The sequence below is a fragment of the Agelaius phoeniceus genome, chromosome 10 (assembly GCF_051311805.1).
Source record: "Agelaius phoeniceus isolate bAgePho1 chromosome 10, bAgePho1.hap1, whole genome shotgun sequence".
Taxonomy (NCBI): domain Eukaryota; kingdom Metazoa; phylum Chordata; class Aves; order Passeriformes; family Icteridae; genus Agelaius; species Agelaius phoeniceus.
This window is the reverse complement of record NC_135274.1, coordinates 6,566,779-6,582,883: the sequence shown is the minus strand read 5'-3', so window position 1 is coordinate 6,582,883 and position 16,105 is coordinate 6,566,779. Positions and strand designations below refer to the sequence as shown.

The 16,105-nt window shown below is 53.5% G+C and overlaps 1 protein-coding gene across 1 annotated transcript; it reads right to left on the bottom strand.

Annotated features, from left to right (window-relative positions):
• Positions 1–753: 753 nt before the first annotated feature.
• CFAP410 (cilia and flagella associated protein 410) lies at positions 754–6,616 on the bottom strand. Its single transcript, XM_054639462.2, has 7 exons — positions 6,428–6,616; positions 5,706–5,724; positions 5,080–5,126; positions 4,152–4,381; positions 3,232–3,397; positions 2,808–2,901; positions 754–1,659 (listed from the first exon to the last, which is right to left on the bottom strand). Exons 1-7 carry the CDS (start codon positions 6,502–6,504, stop codon positions 1,534–1,536), a joined length of 759 nt encoding a protein of 252 aa, XP_054495437.2. The 5' UTR covers positions 6,505–6,616; the 3' UTR covers positions 754–1,533.
• Between the last annotated feature and the right edge of the window lie 9,489 nt (positions 6,617–16,105).

Below are 16,105 nucleotides of genomic sequence, written 5' to 3'. Positions count from 1 at the left end.
TGTGGCCTCAAGGGCACAGTCATTGCTCCACCAGCCCCATGACTGGGTCCTGATGGACACTTCCTTTGATCACTCATATCCCAGAGAAACTGGGGTCCAGCTCACCCCAACAGCAACTCCCTTGTTCCTTGACATGGACAGGTCAGGGGCCTGGGAGAAGACTTGCACTCAGCAGGGTGAGTCTCCCAGGCCCCGGATGTCAAAGTCTGGGACATCATAAATCACAAAAGGGCAGCTGGGTTTAATGCAAAAGGCAAGAACAAAGGTCATTCAAGGAGTTAAAGGCATCAGCAAACCTCCCCCTGAGTGATGAGGGTCAAGCTGTGTCTGTTCCCACCAAGGTCAGGCAAACAGGCTTGTGGACACAGGGCTGTCACCATCCCTGAGGAGCAGGGACAGGGGGCCATGGAACGGCCACGTCACCAGTGCAGCACTGGGAGACACGGAGGGCTCGTGTCCTGTACCTCAGGGCCACCATCCTGCCCAGGTGGCTCTGCACTGAGCTTTCCTCAGCACCTCCTTTGCTCCCTGCCTTTGCTGTGGCTGCAAGAAGGCTGCAAGCCAGCCCAGTGGCCCTGCAGGGCAGTGCTGGGAGCAGGCTCACCGTTCCAGAGGCGCAGTGAAGCGGGAAGGCACAGGCTCCCAGCCCTCCTCCTGCTCCACAGGGCTCACAATGCACTCCCTGAACCAGAGGTAATGGAGCAGTGCCCCCAGCCAGGCCTTTGCTGAACTCCAGCCACCACTTACACGGCCTTGAGGGATAATTGGGTTTATTTGGTATGTCACAACAGTTTAGTTTGTTCTTAACAGCTCTACAAAACTTGGTAAATGCGGTTTTATCAGTTAAAGAGCAACACCCACCCCTGATGCCTGTGCAAAGCAGGCAAAATGCTCAGGGCCTTTGAACTGGGATGCTTCTTTTAGCTGCTCTAATGCCTGCAGGGAATGCTGGGGGGAGAGTACAGCTGAGCATTCAGGATGTGGGAGTCATTCCTGGTTCACCTAGGCTGCTCTGAGCTTTCCTTTGGGCTGCCTGACCGGCAGGCACTGCATGCACCAGGAAGGACCTGAGGAAGTCAGCCAGGAGCTGGAAAATAAATTAATAACTGGACACTGACCTTCACCACCTGCACAGACAGGTCTTGCTGACCATCTCAGGCAATGTCTCCCTGTCAGACCCCACCAAACCAGATCTCTGAGGTACAAACTGCCCTCAGAGGTGCTGTGCACCCCCCTCAGGCTGGCTGAGGGGTGGAGGCCCTCCCAGCCATCAGCAGGCTCTGCTCCCCCTCAGATCACACAGCACCTCTGGCAGCAGCCCCGTTCCCTTCAGCCTTGCTGATTTGCCTGCAGCTCCCATCCAAGAGCCCCAGGCACACAGGGTACAGTGTCAGAGCCTGCTGTGCTGGCAGGAAATCTCCAGAGAAGCATCATCCCATCCCATGCCCGAGGCTTTGGCTGCAGCCAGGGATGTGGGCAGGACAGCACCGCGGGGCTGGGGCTCTGGGGAGGCTGGAAGGGGGACGGGTGCTGTCACTCCTCCTGCAGCTCCTTCTTCTGCAAGGCCTGGAGGCTCCTCACCGCCGTCTGCTGGATGATCTCCAGCCCCTCTGCATCCAGTTCCTCCATGAGAAGCAGGATGGCATTCAGGACATTGTTCTGTGGGGATAAAGCACACACTGCTTTGTACCAGCCAGCCAGGACAAGGACACAAGATTTTCCCTGCTCTTTCCAGGAACTCCTCCACCACCACCACCACCACGGGCAGCAGTTTGGAGCAGCCACCTGCAGCCACGGGGACCGGGACTAACAACCACAACCGAGCCCTCGGGGCAAACACAGGCGGGGAGAGGCGCATGTGGCACGTGATGAGGCTGGAATGCAGGACAAACCCATCCTCTGCTCTGCCCACAGCCTCTGGCTGCCGGCCACGCTCCAGCCTGCCACCTCCAGGAGCAGCTGCACCCGCTCTCCAGCGCGTGTAGGACGGGAAAGGACAGCCCGGCTCTGAGGAATGAGGAGAGCTGGTGCTCTCTGCAAAGGACCCTTGAAGGTCCCCAGCCCTGCCACCACCACAGGACCGGTGCCAATGCCAGGTTGTGGCCCTGTCAAATCGTGTCCTGAAGAACTCCAGGGAGAGATTCCACAGCCTAAATAGCTGTCCTTCTAGGGAGAATCTTTTGCCCAACATCCAACCTGAACCTCTTCAGCTGCAATGGGGGGCCACTTTCCCCATTTTTAAAGGTCAGAGCTTGTGGTGCTGCTCTAGGCAGCTATGGCAGAGTGAGGCAGTGTGGGTTAGATCCTGCTCTGCTGATTGATGCAATAGCACCGAGTCCAGCACTCTGCAATTCCCAGCTGAATCACCAAAATCCAGATTCATCCAAGGCTACATGATGGAGGGGGCTGAGGAACCCACCTAAGCTTCCTGTTCAGCAGCCACTTCCCAAGGTTTGACCCTCCTCTTGCTAAAGAAACATGTTCTGATGTCCAGTCTGAACCTGCCCTGGACAGCTTTGAACCATCACCAGGTCTCCTATCACTAGATCCCAAGCAGAACAGCCCAGCACCCCTTCCCCATATCCCCTCCTCAGGAAGCTGCAGAGGGGCATGAGGTCACCCCTTGGCCTCCTTCTCTCCAAATCAAACAAACCCAGAGCCCTCAGCTGCTCCTGGACATTTCTTCCAGCCCTGGCATTAACTCTGTTCCCCTCCTCTGGGGACATCCAAGCCTCTTCACATCCTTCAATGCCGGGGCTCAGCCCCACATACAAGGAAAAGCAATTTGGTCTTTAAAAGATACTCACTCTCTTCTTGCAGCTGCAGTCTGTCTCTTGAGTGGAAAAGGAGGAATATTTACCCCTGGGAACAAGCTTCATATCAAGCTCGTCCTGAGTTTTGCTAAAAAAAGGGAGGAAAAGCAAATGGTATTATGACCAGGTGGGAGAATTGCCAGGCCAATCCTTCCTCATCACAGGCACCCATGCAAGGAGTATCCAGCTGGAGGATACCCCAGGGAATGGACTGGAGCTCCCAGATCAGAGAGGATGCACCCCTGCCTGCACATGCAGCTGATGAGCCCAAGCCACCTCCCACAGCAGAACCAGCCCCACGGAACCAGCACAGCGGGAACCTGCAGCGGCTGCGGGCCTGGCCCCTGGAATGCCAGGCTCCTTTCCTGTACACACAAATTCAGAATCCCAGCAATGCTGGCAGCTGCCCAGCCCTCACTTGGTGTCCTCCAGGCTGCAGCTGAGCAGGCTCTGGGGCTCCGTGGTGGCTCCGGCGGCGCTGGACGCGGTGCTGCACCAGCCGTTCTCCACAGGGCTGCGGGCCGGCGGCGCCGTGATCTCCACGCCATCCACCAGCGCCTGAGACAGCTCCTCCTCTGTCACAGCTGCAAGGGACACCACAAATGCCTGTTGCTACGAACTGCAGCAGCCCAAGGGGATGGCATCTCTAGCGGGGCAGGTTCTGCTGCTGCAGAGTGCAGGAGAATGCTGGAAGTAATCACGAGCCTCCCAAAGAGAGAACAGTATCAGGGAAGGATGCAAACATGCTTTAACATTTCTTGTCTCTGGAGGAGGCTCCAAAAGCAACCAAATTTCTGCCACTGGATGGCAAAATCAAAAAGCAAAACAGAAAAGCTTTTCTACAGCAGCAGATCCAGTTATAGAACCTTTGTCTGGCCACAGCAAAGACAGAGCTCTAAAAACCACTAATTAGTGGTACTGTCTGAGCTATAATGAGGCACTCAGTTTTGTTACCATAGGGAAGGGATAGTGAAGGGAAAGGAAGGGAAAAGGGAAAAGGGGATAGGGAAAAGGGGAAGAGGAGGCAGATGGGAAAGGCAAAGAGAAACTGAAAGGGAAGATAAAGAGAGTAAACAGCTTAGAAGCACTGGATCTAACTCAACCCTTAACACTTCCTGACTCTAGGAAAACTCAAAGGATGCCCTCGAGAGGAGCCAACACATCCCTGTTTCCCAGGTGGCCCTGGCCCGGGGCTGTGTGCAGGTGACCACAGCCCACCCTGGGGGCCCGGGGCTGTGTGCAGGGGAGCAGAGCCCACCCTGGGGGCCCGGGGCTGTGTGCAGGTGAGCAGAGCCCACCCTGGGGGCCCGGGGCTGTGTGCAGGGGAGCAGAGCCCACCCTGGTTGTCGAGTTTCTGCAGGCAGGGCAGGTTGCGCAGCACGGTCATGCGGTAGCGGTGCGGGTCGGGCCCGCAGCAGGGGTTCTCCGCCAGCCACAGCACCCGCAGCCGCGGCAGCGTCTTCAGGTAGAAGAGCTCATCCAGGCTCCTGATGTTGTTCCTCCTCAGGTAGAGCTCGCTCAGGTTCTGGCATTGGTGCAGCGGCTCGAGGTCCGAGATGCCGTTCACGCTGCGGAGACACGGTCAGAGCCCATCCTGCCCCATCCAGGGGGAGCACAGCACTTCCCACCCCCCCTTCCAGCAACAGCCTCGCCCCAGCAGGGCACAGCAAGGGGCGTTCAGCCCATGGGTTGTGGCATTTCTCCTTTGTCAGCAGAGGGAAGAATTGAAAGAGCCGTTGCTCCACCCTGCTGAGGATTACAAAGAGCCTCTTCTTCCTCCAAACCTGCCCCCTTTTCTGTAGCAGCTCCTCACACCCACCCAAGGAGAGCCCATGTAACACTTCCAAGTTAAAAGGCTCCAATTCGCAGAGCATTGGCACCATGGGATCCCCAGAATAGGTGAAAGTTGAGCATATTATGGAAAGGGAAAGCTCTGAGAGATCCACAAAATATTTCAACAAGTATTTTGGAAATAGGCCACATAGAGAAGCCAAGAAGATCCCTGTAGAAACTATGGAGTAGAATTTCAGGAGCAACAATCCTAAGGGGTTTTATCACTTGTCAAAACAGAATATTTTCTCAGGAGCACAGGGAGTAGTTCAGAGGAGCTGCTAAGGAATAATCCTGTCTGTATCTCTGCTGCTTGAGAAATGGGGCACAAAGAGACAGACAGCTCACACACACAACCCCAGCAACATGGGAAGAAACCATCCCCAGGAAAAGGTGATTTCCCTGCCCTCTCCAAAGCTGGCAAACTGGCATTCACCTGAACGTGATCACCTCGATGTTGGGCAAATCCCGGCATATGGATATCTGGGCAGTAAGAGACAGAAACAAGTTGGCACTCATGGGGGAAAATATAAAAAAACCCAATTGAAATCACAAAAAGCACCATCAGGAATTTGGGTTTGCTTCAGTCTAACCCGAGCTTAACAACACCAGAGATTTTCTGACACAGCGAGTGCAGTGTCAGCAGCTCCTCCAGCCTCTGCTCAGGAGTGGAAGTGCAGATACCAGCCAGTGTCACATTGTTCTTCTGCTCCAGCAACTCTGCAGCCTCCACATGCAAAAAAGGCTCCCTCCCACCCCTGCCAGCCCTCCCCTAGTGACAGAACCTCATCCAAAATCACCACAGAGGTAGCACTCAGGGTCCTGCTTTCCAAGGCTCCATGCTGGGCCCTGGAGAGAAATTTTCCAATGTGGAAACAGCAGCAATCACTTTTTTTTTTTTTTTGATGTGAGATGCTAATCAACCCTGAAAAGCCCCGCAGCTCAGAGGCACCAGGCCAGCCCGAAGCCAGGCCCTCCCCAGTGCCCTGCCAACCCTATGGCCTCTATGGTGTCCCCGCTCCAGCTGTGGGCCCAGGCTCCTCCGGCTCCTTCAGTACTTACATCTGTCAGGTGGCTGCCCCTGCAAGAGAAGAGGGGAGTCAGGGAGAGCACAACAGGGCTCAGCCTCCCCCTGCACCCTCCACAGCTGGGTTCACAGCCCCAGCCCCTAGCCTGGCCCCACCAAACTGCTCCAGCACCGTCTGTCATGGATGGGCCTTGCTGTGCCTCACCTTCCCCAGCCCTGCCTGTTCTCTCTCACCCAGCCCTACCTGACCCCCCTCACCCAGGACTACCCATTCCCCACTCCTGCCCATCTGCCCTTACCCAGCCCTGTCCCCCCTCCCCATCCCTGCCTGACACCCAGCTCCCTCCTTCCTACCCTCCCTCCAGCCCTGTCCCCCCTCCCCATCCCTGCCTGACACCCAGCTCCCTCCTTCCTGTCCTCCCTCCGTCCTTGTCTCTCTTCCTCATCCCTGACACCCAGCTCCCTCCCTTCATCCTTGTCCCCCCTCCCCATCTCTGTCTGAACCCCCTCCCCATCTCTGCCGTGTCCCCAGCCTCATCCCTCCCTATCCCGTCTCCATCCCTTCCTGTCCCCTGCCCATCCTGGCCTGCCACCCCTCATCCATCCCTGCCCGTCCCCTCTCCTGATCCCAGCCTGTGTCCCCACCCCAGGCCTGCCTGTGCCCCCTCCATCACTGTCCTCTCAGCCTCACCCGAGCCTGTCCCCCCCTCATCCCTGCCGTCCCCCGGCCCCCTGTCCCTGCTGTCCCCGCGCCCACCAGCAGTTGAGGCGGCGGACGCCGTCGAGCGCGGCCGCCTTGGCCTGTGCCAGCACGGCCGCCCGGCTCAGCCTCATGCCGGGCCGGGCCGCGGCTGCAGGGGCGGCACCGCTGGGCCCAGGCCCCGCCCGGCCGGGGCGGCCCCGGGGCTGGATTCGCCTCCTCCTCCCCGGCACGCCGCGGCTCCGGGGCTGGATTCGCCGCCTCCTCCTCCCCGGCACGCCGCGGCTCCGGGGCTGGATTCGCCTCCTCCTCCCCGCCCTGCCGCGGCTCCGGGGCTGGATTCGCCTCCTCCGCCCCGCCCCGGGCCCGGCACCGCCGCAGCCCCCGGGCCCCGCCGCAACGGGCGCGCGTTCAGGTGGTTATTGGTGTTTACGGGTAAATGCTATTAGCCGTTTAATTATGGCTTATTAAAGAATGTTTTGTACACAGAGCCGCACCTTTGTGGGTGTATGTTTATGCGGAAGGATCACCTTGGAATCGTGGAATGGTTTGGGCTGGATGGGAAAAGCCCGTCTCATTCCAAACCCTTGCCATGGGCAGGGACAACTTTCACTATCCCAGGTTGCTCCAAGCCCCGTCCAGACCGGCCTTGAAGACGTCCAGGGTTGGGCACAAGCTGCTTCTCTAGGCAACGTGTGCCAGGGCCTGACCACCCTCACATGAAGATTTTTTTTTCCTAATATCTAACCTAAACATACTCCTTCAATTTGAACCCATTCCGCCTTGGCATAATACATGAGTGTATAATTTTATACACTCGTGTGGTTTATGTGACTTTACACATATATCCCCATATACCCCTCTATCGATACATGTATGCAGTGTGCATAAATAAAATATATCCACATTTGCTATAATAAATATATAATTTGCCCTCTGACCCATCCCTGTCTGCTCCCCATCTGCAACCTTGGCCCCCTCTCTCCTCAATCAGTTCCTAAACATTCCAACAGGTGATAGTTCAGCCCTTGAACTATTGTACAAATAATAGTTAATGACTATCTCAAGAATGACTAATACAGCACTACAGTTTCTTACTCCTCTTATCCCATGTTGCAATAAGAAAACTAACGCTCACCTTTGGCTCAGCCTTGGGACTCAAGTGGTTCAGAACGCATTTTTACAGAGCCAAAGTCCTTTAGGAATCTTCTGGACTGCTGGATTTCTACACCACCTCTGATGTAGGAAAACCTCCAGTTTGTATCTTGAGGGGTGTAACAGCAGCAGGTGATTAAATGGGAGAGCTGGAATAAAAAAGTCTGGAGAAGCAGTGTGGTTAGTTCAAAAAAAAAAAAAGGATTCATACAGAGTTTCCCACTGTTTTTCTGTGTGTTTCCACCTTATTTGGCAACACAAACAACTGCAGGATGGAGGTTGGGTGTTCCATGTTTGGTTGTGTGGGTGTTTGGGTGCTGCTGCAAAAGGAAGGGTTCAGGTGTGTCAATGGGGCACTTAGGGACATAGTTTACAAAATCACAGAATCATTGAGGGAGGAAAACACCTCCAAGTTCATCAAGTCCAACCTATGACTGATCCCCAGTGCTGTAGGCACACAGTTTGTGGTGATTGAGAGTGGGGCTGAGCCTCAATGGGCACAGCTGTGAGCAGCAGGTGAGCAGCACTGACAGCAATGAGCCAGGGGCACTGACCAACCACCAAAGGGAGCAGAGGGCACACAGGTGCAGTGCATGTGGGATGAAGAGTGTAAAAGGTTGTACTGTAAAATAGCAAGGAGCTACTTGAAGCTTTCTGGAGTGACACAATGTTCCTCTGTATGGGCAGATGCCTGAAGCTTTCTGATGAGCTAAGGTGTTACTCTGCTTGAGCAAATGCTAAAAGCTTTCTGAATTTGTGTGGTGATACTCTGTATATCATGGCCCCCTTGACTGCAACATAGGCCGTGACACCCCACCTTGTCACCAGCCCTGAGCACTGAGTGCCATGTCCAGGTATTCCTTGGACACCTGCAGGGATGGGGACTCCAAACCTCCCTGGGCAGCCCCTGCCAAGGCCTGCCCACCCTTACAGTGGAGAAATTCCTCCTGATATCCAACCTGAACCTCCTCTGGCATAGTTTGAGGCTGTTTCCCCTTGTCCTGTCCCTGTTCCCTGGGAGCAGAGCCTGACCACCCCCAGCTGTCCCCTCCTGTCAGGAGCTGTGCAGAGCCACAAGGGCCCCCCTGAGCCTCCTTTGCTCCAGGCTGAGCCCCTTCCCCAGCTCCCTCAGCCTCTCCTGGTGCTCCATTCCCTTCCCCAGCCCTGTTCCCTTTCCTGGACACACTCCAGCCCCTTGATGTCTCTCTTGCTGTGAGGGCCCAGAGCTGTCCCCAGGGCTGGAGGTGTCTCACAGGTCCCAGCACAGAGGGACAGTCACTGCCCTGGGCTTGCTGGACACCCTGTTCCTGATATGAGCCAGTGGTGAACATGGTGGTGCTGGGTTAATGGTTGGGCTTGAAGTTAGAGAGCTTTTCCAGCCTTGATGATTCTATGGAACACACTGGAAGTGAAACCTTGTTTGTGGTGATTGCCTTGTGTTGGGAGAGGAGATGGGTGGCACTGAACTCCCTCCCCTCCTGATTGCCACACTTCCAGATAAGGGAAGGGCTGAGGGATGCATTGTTTGGGATCAGTGAGTGTGCACTTGTCAGGAAAAATGTGGTGTAAATGGGTTAGGCAGATCATCCCACTGCACTTCCCTCTCTCTGCCTCAGCTGCCATCACACATTATCCAGATCATCATCACATCACATTATCCAGAACACAGGTGGTGCATGAGGATTTTTGAGCTGGATATGCAAGATTCAGATGGAGCAATTCTTGGAAGTTTTAGGTTTTCTATATGCAGCTGTCCACGGGCCAAGGCACAAGGAAGCTCAGGATTGGGGCACTTGGATCCTGTGTTGGTGAGGGCAGCAGCAGGACCTGAGGAAGAGCATTATCCAGGACTTTGGGGTACTTTTGTTCACCAAATCCCAGGCTGCTTTCACTTCCACTGGAACATGGAACACCCAAGCATGATTCCAACCACCCAGCCCTGCAATCCCAGCCCCTGCACTGCTGGCAGCCAAGCCTGTCCCTGAGACAGGCTAAGGAGATTAAGGAATCTTCTCTAGATGCCACAGAGAGATTTTTTGTGCTCATCCTGCTGGAAGAAGCACAGGTCAGTCAGTTTTACTGGCACTGTCTGATCTGAGGCCTCTCCTGAGACTGAATCAGACACAAGCATTTATTTCATTCAAGTTAATTAAATAAAACCTATTTTAATCCACAGTTTAATTCTGCAAGCAGTAGCAATAATCATCTCAGGCAAACCTCTGCCCCAGTCTTTTAAAAAGAGAGCAGTTAAATAATGCATTTAGGCTTGTGAAGTGCATGCAGAGAACAGGAGAACCCCTGAGGCCTGGGAGCACGTGGCCTCTCCAGGCTGCACAGGATCACCTACAATCCATGGCACATCCACATCCTGCTCACAGCCCTGCAGTGGCACTAAAGGATCTTTCAACATTCCAGAGCAGGGGTCAGGTATCCCTGTGGCACTGATGAGGCCCCACCTCACCCCCTAATTCCTGGTGGTGGGTTGTGCTCCCTTTTTGAGTCTGTGGGAGCCAGAGAGCAAAAAGCTCTTTGCACACTTGGGCTCGTATCTGAAGTACCCTCAGTCAGGTCTGTACTACACAGCAGCCTCACGTTTCTTTTCCAGCTTCATATCAGTGTTTTATAAAATGAGCCTGTTAGAACCTGTTTGATGGCTTTGTGGAGGGTACAGGAAAGCCATTTCTTGCATGTAATCCTTGTATGTATTTTTCCCTCTCATTTCCAACCAGGACATTTGCTGTGATCTGTGATTCCTTTGTGCAGGGTCTCACAGCTCACCCACAATAGCCTCAGAAGGAAAAGGTGGAACCCTCCAAGTGTCCTGGTTACTGAACTGAACCACCTGGGTGTGGTGTGGGATTGCTGTTGGAGTGGGGGTCACACACAGGGGATCTGAAGGACATGGCAGCTGCCAGTGATAGTGATGACTCCTTGCTGCCAGTAGCAGCCACATGTCCACACTGCTCTCCAGGCTTGTCACTGGCACTGATGGCTGTCTGCCCTCCCAGGTATCACGGAATCATAGAATCACACAATACCCCAAGCTGGAAGGGACCCACAAGGATCATCCAGTCCCACCCCTGGCCCTGCACAGACAGCCCAACAATCCCACCCTGTGCATCCCTGGGAACATTGTCCAAATGCTGCTGGAGCTCTGGTGGCCTTGGGGCTGCGCCCATTCCCTGGGGAGCGTGGGCAGTGCTCCATCACTTTTGGGGGGGAAGAGCCTTTTCCTATTATCCAACCCAAATCTCCCCTCAGTATAGTTTCCTGACATTCCTTCAAGTCCTGCATGGTGTGGTTTTGTCCTCCATTGGCCATGTCAGATCTCATTAACCCTTTGTGGAGATGGAGATAGATGGCAGTGCCTGTATGGAGACACCTCTTGAGTCCTGGCAGCTGGGAGTGCAACCAGAGCCACCTCTCCTGGTGCAACCCCACAGCAGCTTTATGTGTTCCAGAAGCTGGTCCCTATCAAGCACCATCCTGGTTGAGGAGAATATGTTAAACGTGATAGAAAGAGCAATATAGCTTTGGGAGAGTTCTATTTTCCTGGTATCCTGGAGAGGTGCTCAGCCCTCCTGAGATGGGCTCTGCTCCTTGCCCTTTCCTTTTCCTGGGAAAAGCCTCATGCATTTGAGAATGCAGCAGTTACAGGAACAACTTGTTGCTCAGAAATGAGGCAGTGTGGGGTCACGGCAGGCTTGGCCATGCTGTAGTTGTGAGGATGCTCATGGCAGCTCTCCAGCAGCTCTTCCACCCACAGGACATTCCCAGGGCTGTCACTGCCCTGGATCCAGAACACCGTGTGCTATCACTATTTAGATGTATGCAGGAAATGCCAAAGTTTGGTCAGAGCAAACAAAATAATCATGTCATGGTGATGGATGGAGACAGGCACGTCACACGGGCTCTGTCAGGTTTCAGTTTGGGAAATATCCCCTCTTATTCCCTCTGAAGAGACAGCTAAGAGGAGGAACACCTGTGTCTACAAGACACTTCCAGAGCTAGGGAGACAGATGAGCACTCCAGGGCCAAATTAACAGAGGAGCTTCTGCAGAATTTCTGGGGAAAAACTTTGGAGAGGATTTCCAGGAAAGCTCCTGCTCCCTCTGTTGTCCTGTGATGACAGCAGCACTAGCCCTGTTTCACCACAAAGCAGCTCTACAGACACCACAGCCACACCTGAAGCCACCTGGGGACACTGCACAGCTCCAGTGGACTGAGCAGGATGAGGAACTTCCCAACAGACAAGATCTATCTCACCCAACAAATATGAATTCTCAAGACAGTATAGGGAAATGACAGCCAAGTAAAGGGAAGTCACAGCCAAGAGCATAAAATGAGTATTGAGGGGCTGGTGTGAGTCCAGAGAAGGGAAATGAGCTAGGAAAAGGGCTGAAGCACCAGGAGTGGCTGAGGGAGCTGGGAAAGGGGCTCAGCCTGGAGAAAAAGAGGCTCAGGGGGAATCTTCTGGCTCTGCACAACTCCTGACAGGGTCACGAGTCTGCCTCAGGTCCCAGGGAACAAGTTGTAGACTTAGCAGTGTAAGGTTGATGGTTGAATGTGACAGTGTTCACAGGGGTCCAAAGATGGGGGAAGAGATGAGGATCCGACTCCATGTTTCAGAAGGCTTGATTTATTATTTTATGATATATATTATATTAAAACTATACTAAAAGAATAGAAGAAAGGATTTCATCAGAAGGCTGGCTAAGAATAGAAAAAGAATGAATAACAAAGGCTTGTGACTGATGGAGACAGTCTGGACAGCTGGGCTGTGATTGGCCATTAATCAGAAACAACCACATGAGACCAATCCCAGATGCACCTGTTGCATTCCACAGCAGCAGATAACCATTGGTTACATTTTGTTCCTGAGGCCTCTCAGCTTCTACCGAGAAAAAAATCCTAAGGAAAGGATTTTTCAGAAAATATCAGGGCTACAGTTGAACTTGATTTTTCCAACCTAAATGATTCTGATCTGCTTTGCTCACTTCCCTCTGCTCTTTTGGCAGGAAGTTGAGCTGGGACTTGGGGATAAAGGTTACTCCTAGCAGGATGGTTTCTGTGATCCCCTTGCAGCAGAGAGCTGCACAGGTGCTGGGTGTGGCAGATCTCTGGGCAGCACAGAGCCAGGAAGGGCTGCAGTGGGAGCTCACATGGAAAAGGTGCCACCCATGCTCCAGGGAAAAGCTGTTTGAGAGCCTGGTCTGTCCCCCTCTGTAGCAGAGCCACCAACATTCCCCACTGATTCCTGAGCTGGCTCGCTCCCTCCTGTGGCTCCTGCTGCTCTGGAAGCCTGTCCATGTGCTGTGTGGGTGGTGTGGGGGAAGAGAGGCTGAGGGCAGCAGGAGCTGCCAGGCTGGCTCTGCAGCTGCACACGTGTGCTGCTGGAACAAACAATCTCCTTTCCATAACTTCCACAAGTGTGGCTTTTTTAGCCTGAAATTCACTAGGCAAATGCCACAACCCCCCCAGCTTTTACATGTTTACCATGTAAAAGGCATCCCTGTTTGCCCTTTACATGGTAAACATGGCAAATATAGCAGGTGACTCATTCCATTGATCCTGAAAATAAACTGTGCAGGTTGATTTGTGAAACTTCCAAGATGCACTTGTAATCAGAAATTTAACTCCCACCTTTGTTTTTATGGGTTTTATGGATTTTTTTCCTTTGGTTGGTCATCTGTTGAAAAAAACCCTGAAAAAATTAACATCAAGGTTCAATCTCAATTAGCAGGACCTATGGATGTACTTTAGCATTTGCTCAGCTGAGGAACAGCTGGAAGGTTTCCACCAGGAGTTGATTTGCATGTAGTCAGAGCAGCCCAGAGACCTCAACAGTGTAGGCATGAGCCAGTCTTCACTTGGGATCAATTTTAGGGATTACACATAACTGGATAGAGGGAAATTGCTGTTCTGGGAGCTGTTACAGCAGCTCTGAAGCACAAACGTTTTCTCCTCATGACTTTTCACTCACTCTTTGTTCCTAATCTTTAATCTTCCCTTACATGCTCTTAATCGTCACTTAATCTTTGTTCTTGCATGACACTGACCACCTAAGGGGGGGGTGTGAGGAAGGAACAGGATTAAGAGGTGAAACAACTTGGCTGCAAAGCAGCATTGTCCTTGGTAGATCTGGGTGGAGAAAAGTGCTGGTTCAGCTCCCTGCCTCTTTGTGCCTTTCTCCAGATTCTTTTTAAATTCCCAACAGCTCCCACTCTGTTTGGGCTCCCTTCACTAAATCCTCAGAAAGGAGGAAGGCAAGAGGGAGCCTCCTGGCCCACCTTGACTTTAATGTTCTGCCTTTTTCTCGTGTTTTTTGGTCTCTTTATAAAGGAGGGACATATCATCCTGGTCCCTTCAAGCTCCTTCCTGTGCATCTCACAGCATCACACACTCTGCATAAAGAAACATCATATTTTACTTTGATCTGCAAATCAGCAGGATCCCAATTCCCACGTAAATGTATTCACAGGATGCATGTTATGGGCAAAAAGAACTGATAACAACTGTCTCTACAGAGCACTGGGTGCTGTGGAACTTGCTCCTTATTTTAGCATTTCAGCTGTAACCACCAGGCTGTTTCTTCTCATCCTGTCCCTGTTCCCTGGGAGCAGAGCCCGACCACCCCCAGCTGTCCCCTCCTGTCAGGAGCTGTGCAGAGCCACAAGGTCCCCCCTGAGCCTCCTTTGCTCCAGGCTGAGCCCCTTCCCCAGCTCCCTCAGCCTCTCCTGGCGCTCCATTCCCTTCCCCAGCTCCATTCCCTTCCCTGGACACGCTCCAGCCCCTCCATGTCCTTGCTGAATTGCTGGGCCCAGAACTGTCCCCAGGGCTGGAGGTGCCTCACAGGTCCCAGCACAGAGGGGCAGTCACTGCCCTGGGCCTGCTGAACCCACCATGGCTGGGACAGCCCAGGGGCTACTGGCCTCTTGTCCACCTGAGCACACCTGGGCTCCTGTCTGGCTGCTGTCACCAGCACCCCCAGGGCCTGTCCCAGCTTTCCAGCCACTCTGTCCCCAGCCTGGAGCTGCACAGGCTTGGTGTGACCCAAAGGCAGGACCTGGAATTTGGCCTTGTTGACCCTCAGCCCACAGATCCAGCCTGTCCAGATCCCTCTGCAGAGCCTTCCTGCCCTCCACACTCCCACCCAACTTGGTGTCACCTCTGAACGTACTGAGGGCGGCCAATTCCCTTGTCCAGATCATGGATAAAGATATTAAACAGTGCTGGGTCCAACACTGAGCCCTGGGGTGCCCCAGTGGTGCCCAGCCAAAACTGGTTGTAAGTCCATCCCCACCATTCCCTGTGCCAGGGATCAGCCAGGTTTTTGCCCAGGAAACAGTGCACCCATGGAAGCCATGAGCAGCCATTTTCTCAGGGAGAACTCTGTAGGAAACAGGGTCCAAGGCACAGATGAGACTGTTAATTTAACTGCAAAAGGTGTTTCACAAACTCTGGCAGGAATATGTCTGTGGAGACCACGGCCAGGAGGCCCCCAAATCCAGACTGACACTGCAATACAAGCTGGAAATGGCCTAAGCAAACAGAAAAATGCCTCTCCAATCCAGCTGCACTCCCTGCACAACAGGCTGCCTCTCTGGGTGCTGCTGGGAGCAGGGAGATAGATAATCTCCTTGGGATCATCTCACACATCTCTGTGTCACTGCTGCAGAGGCCAGGCACAGCAGGCTCAGGTGTTCCCCAAAGGTAGGGAGGCTTCCCTAACTGCTGGTTAGCCACATTTAAATGTGAAGGAAAGGATCAAAGCATGCTCACATCAGCTGTTTCTATTCCTCCATGCCCTTTTCTCCTGCTCAGAGGATTTTTGGGAGCATTGGGGTGTCTGCCACCATGGGACAGGCCCTGATTCCTACGAAATTCCAGATGATTTATCCCTGCTGGTGTCTTCTTGTCCCACTGGTGAGTGGGTGGAACTTGAGGAGAGGTGGACAATGCCTTGTCCTGCAGTGAGGGTTGTAGGCAGTTCTGGGGTTTGCAGTCTCTGAGGTTCAAGTACTGCATAGATTTGTAAATACAGACCACAGACTGGAAAACAGATGTCCATTAAACTTCCTGCAAGAAGGGCAGGAGGAGCTGAGGTCACTTGCCCTGTTCAGCCTGGGGAAGGGGAGGCTGAGGGCAGAGCTCACCAGGGGCTGCAGCTTCCTCCCAAGGGGCAGCTCCAGTCTCTGCTCCCTGTGACCACAGACAGGACCCAAGGAATGGCTGGAGCTGTGTCAGGGGAGGGTTAGGCTGGATATCAGGAAAAGGTTCTTCCTCCAGAGGGGGCTGGGGCACTGATCAGGTTTCCAGTGAATGGGCACAGCCCCGAGGCTGCCAGAGCTCCAGGAGCATTTGGATAACGCTCTCAGGCACAGGGTGAGATTATTGGGGTGTCTGTGCAGGGCCAGGATTTGGACTGGATGATCCCTGTGGCTCCCTTCCAGCTCAGGATCAGCGTGTCAGTAACACAAGCAAAGCACTGAGATGAAACCACTGGCATAAAAAAAACCCCTGTGGTATTTTTAAATCAGCAAAAGCTGTGAAAATACTGTTCACCTTCCTCTTTAGTTG

Bases quoted from the DNA above. Each gene is read 5' to 3' on its own strand.
- CFAP410 (XM_054639462.2), bottom strand. From the start codon at position 6,504: ATGAGGCTGAGCCGGGCGGCCGTGCTGGCACAGGCCAAGGCGGCCGCG. The intron at 3,398-4,151 runs GTGGGCTCTGCT...TGTCCCTTGCAG, and splicing joins GCAGAAACTCGACAACCAGG to CTGTGACAGAGGAGGAGCTG. The intron at 2,902-3,231 runs GTGAGGGCTGGG...CCCTTTTTTTAG, and splicing joins TGCAGCCTGGAGGACACCAA to CAAAACTCAGGACGAGCTTG.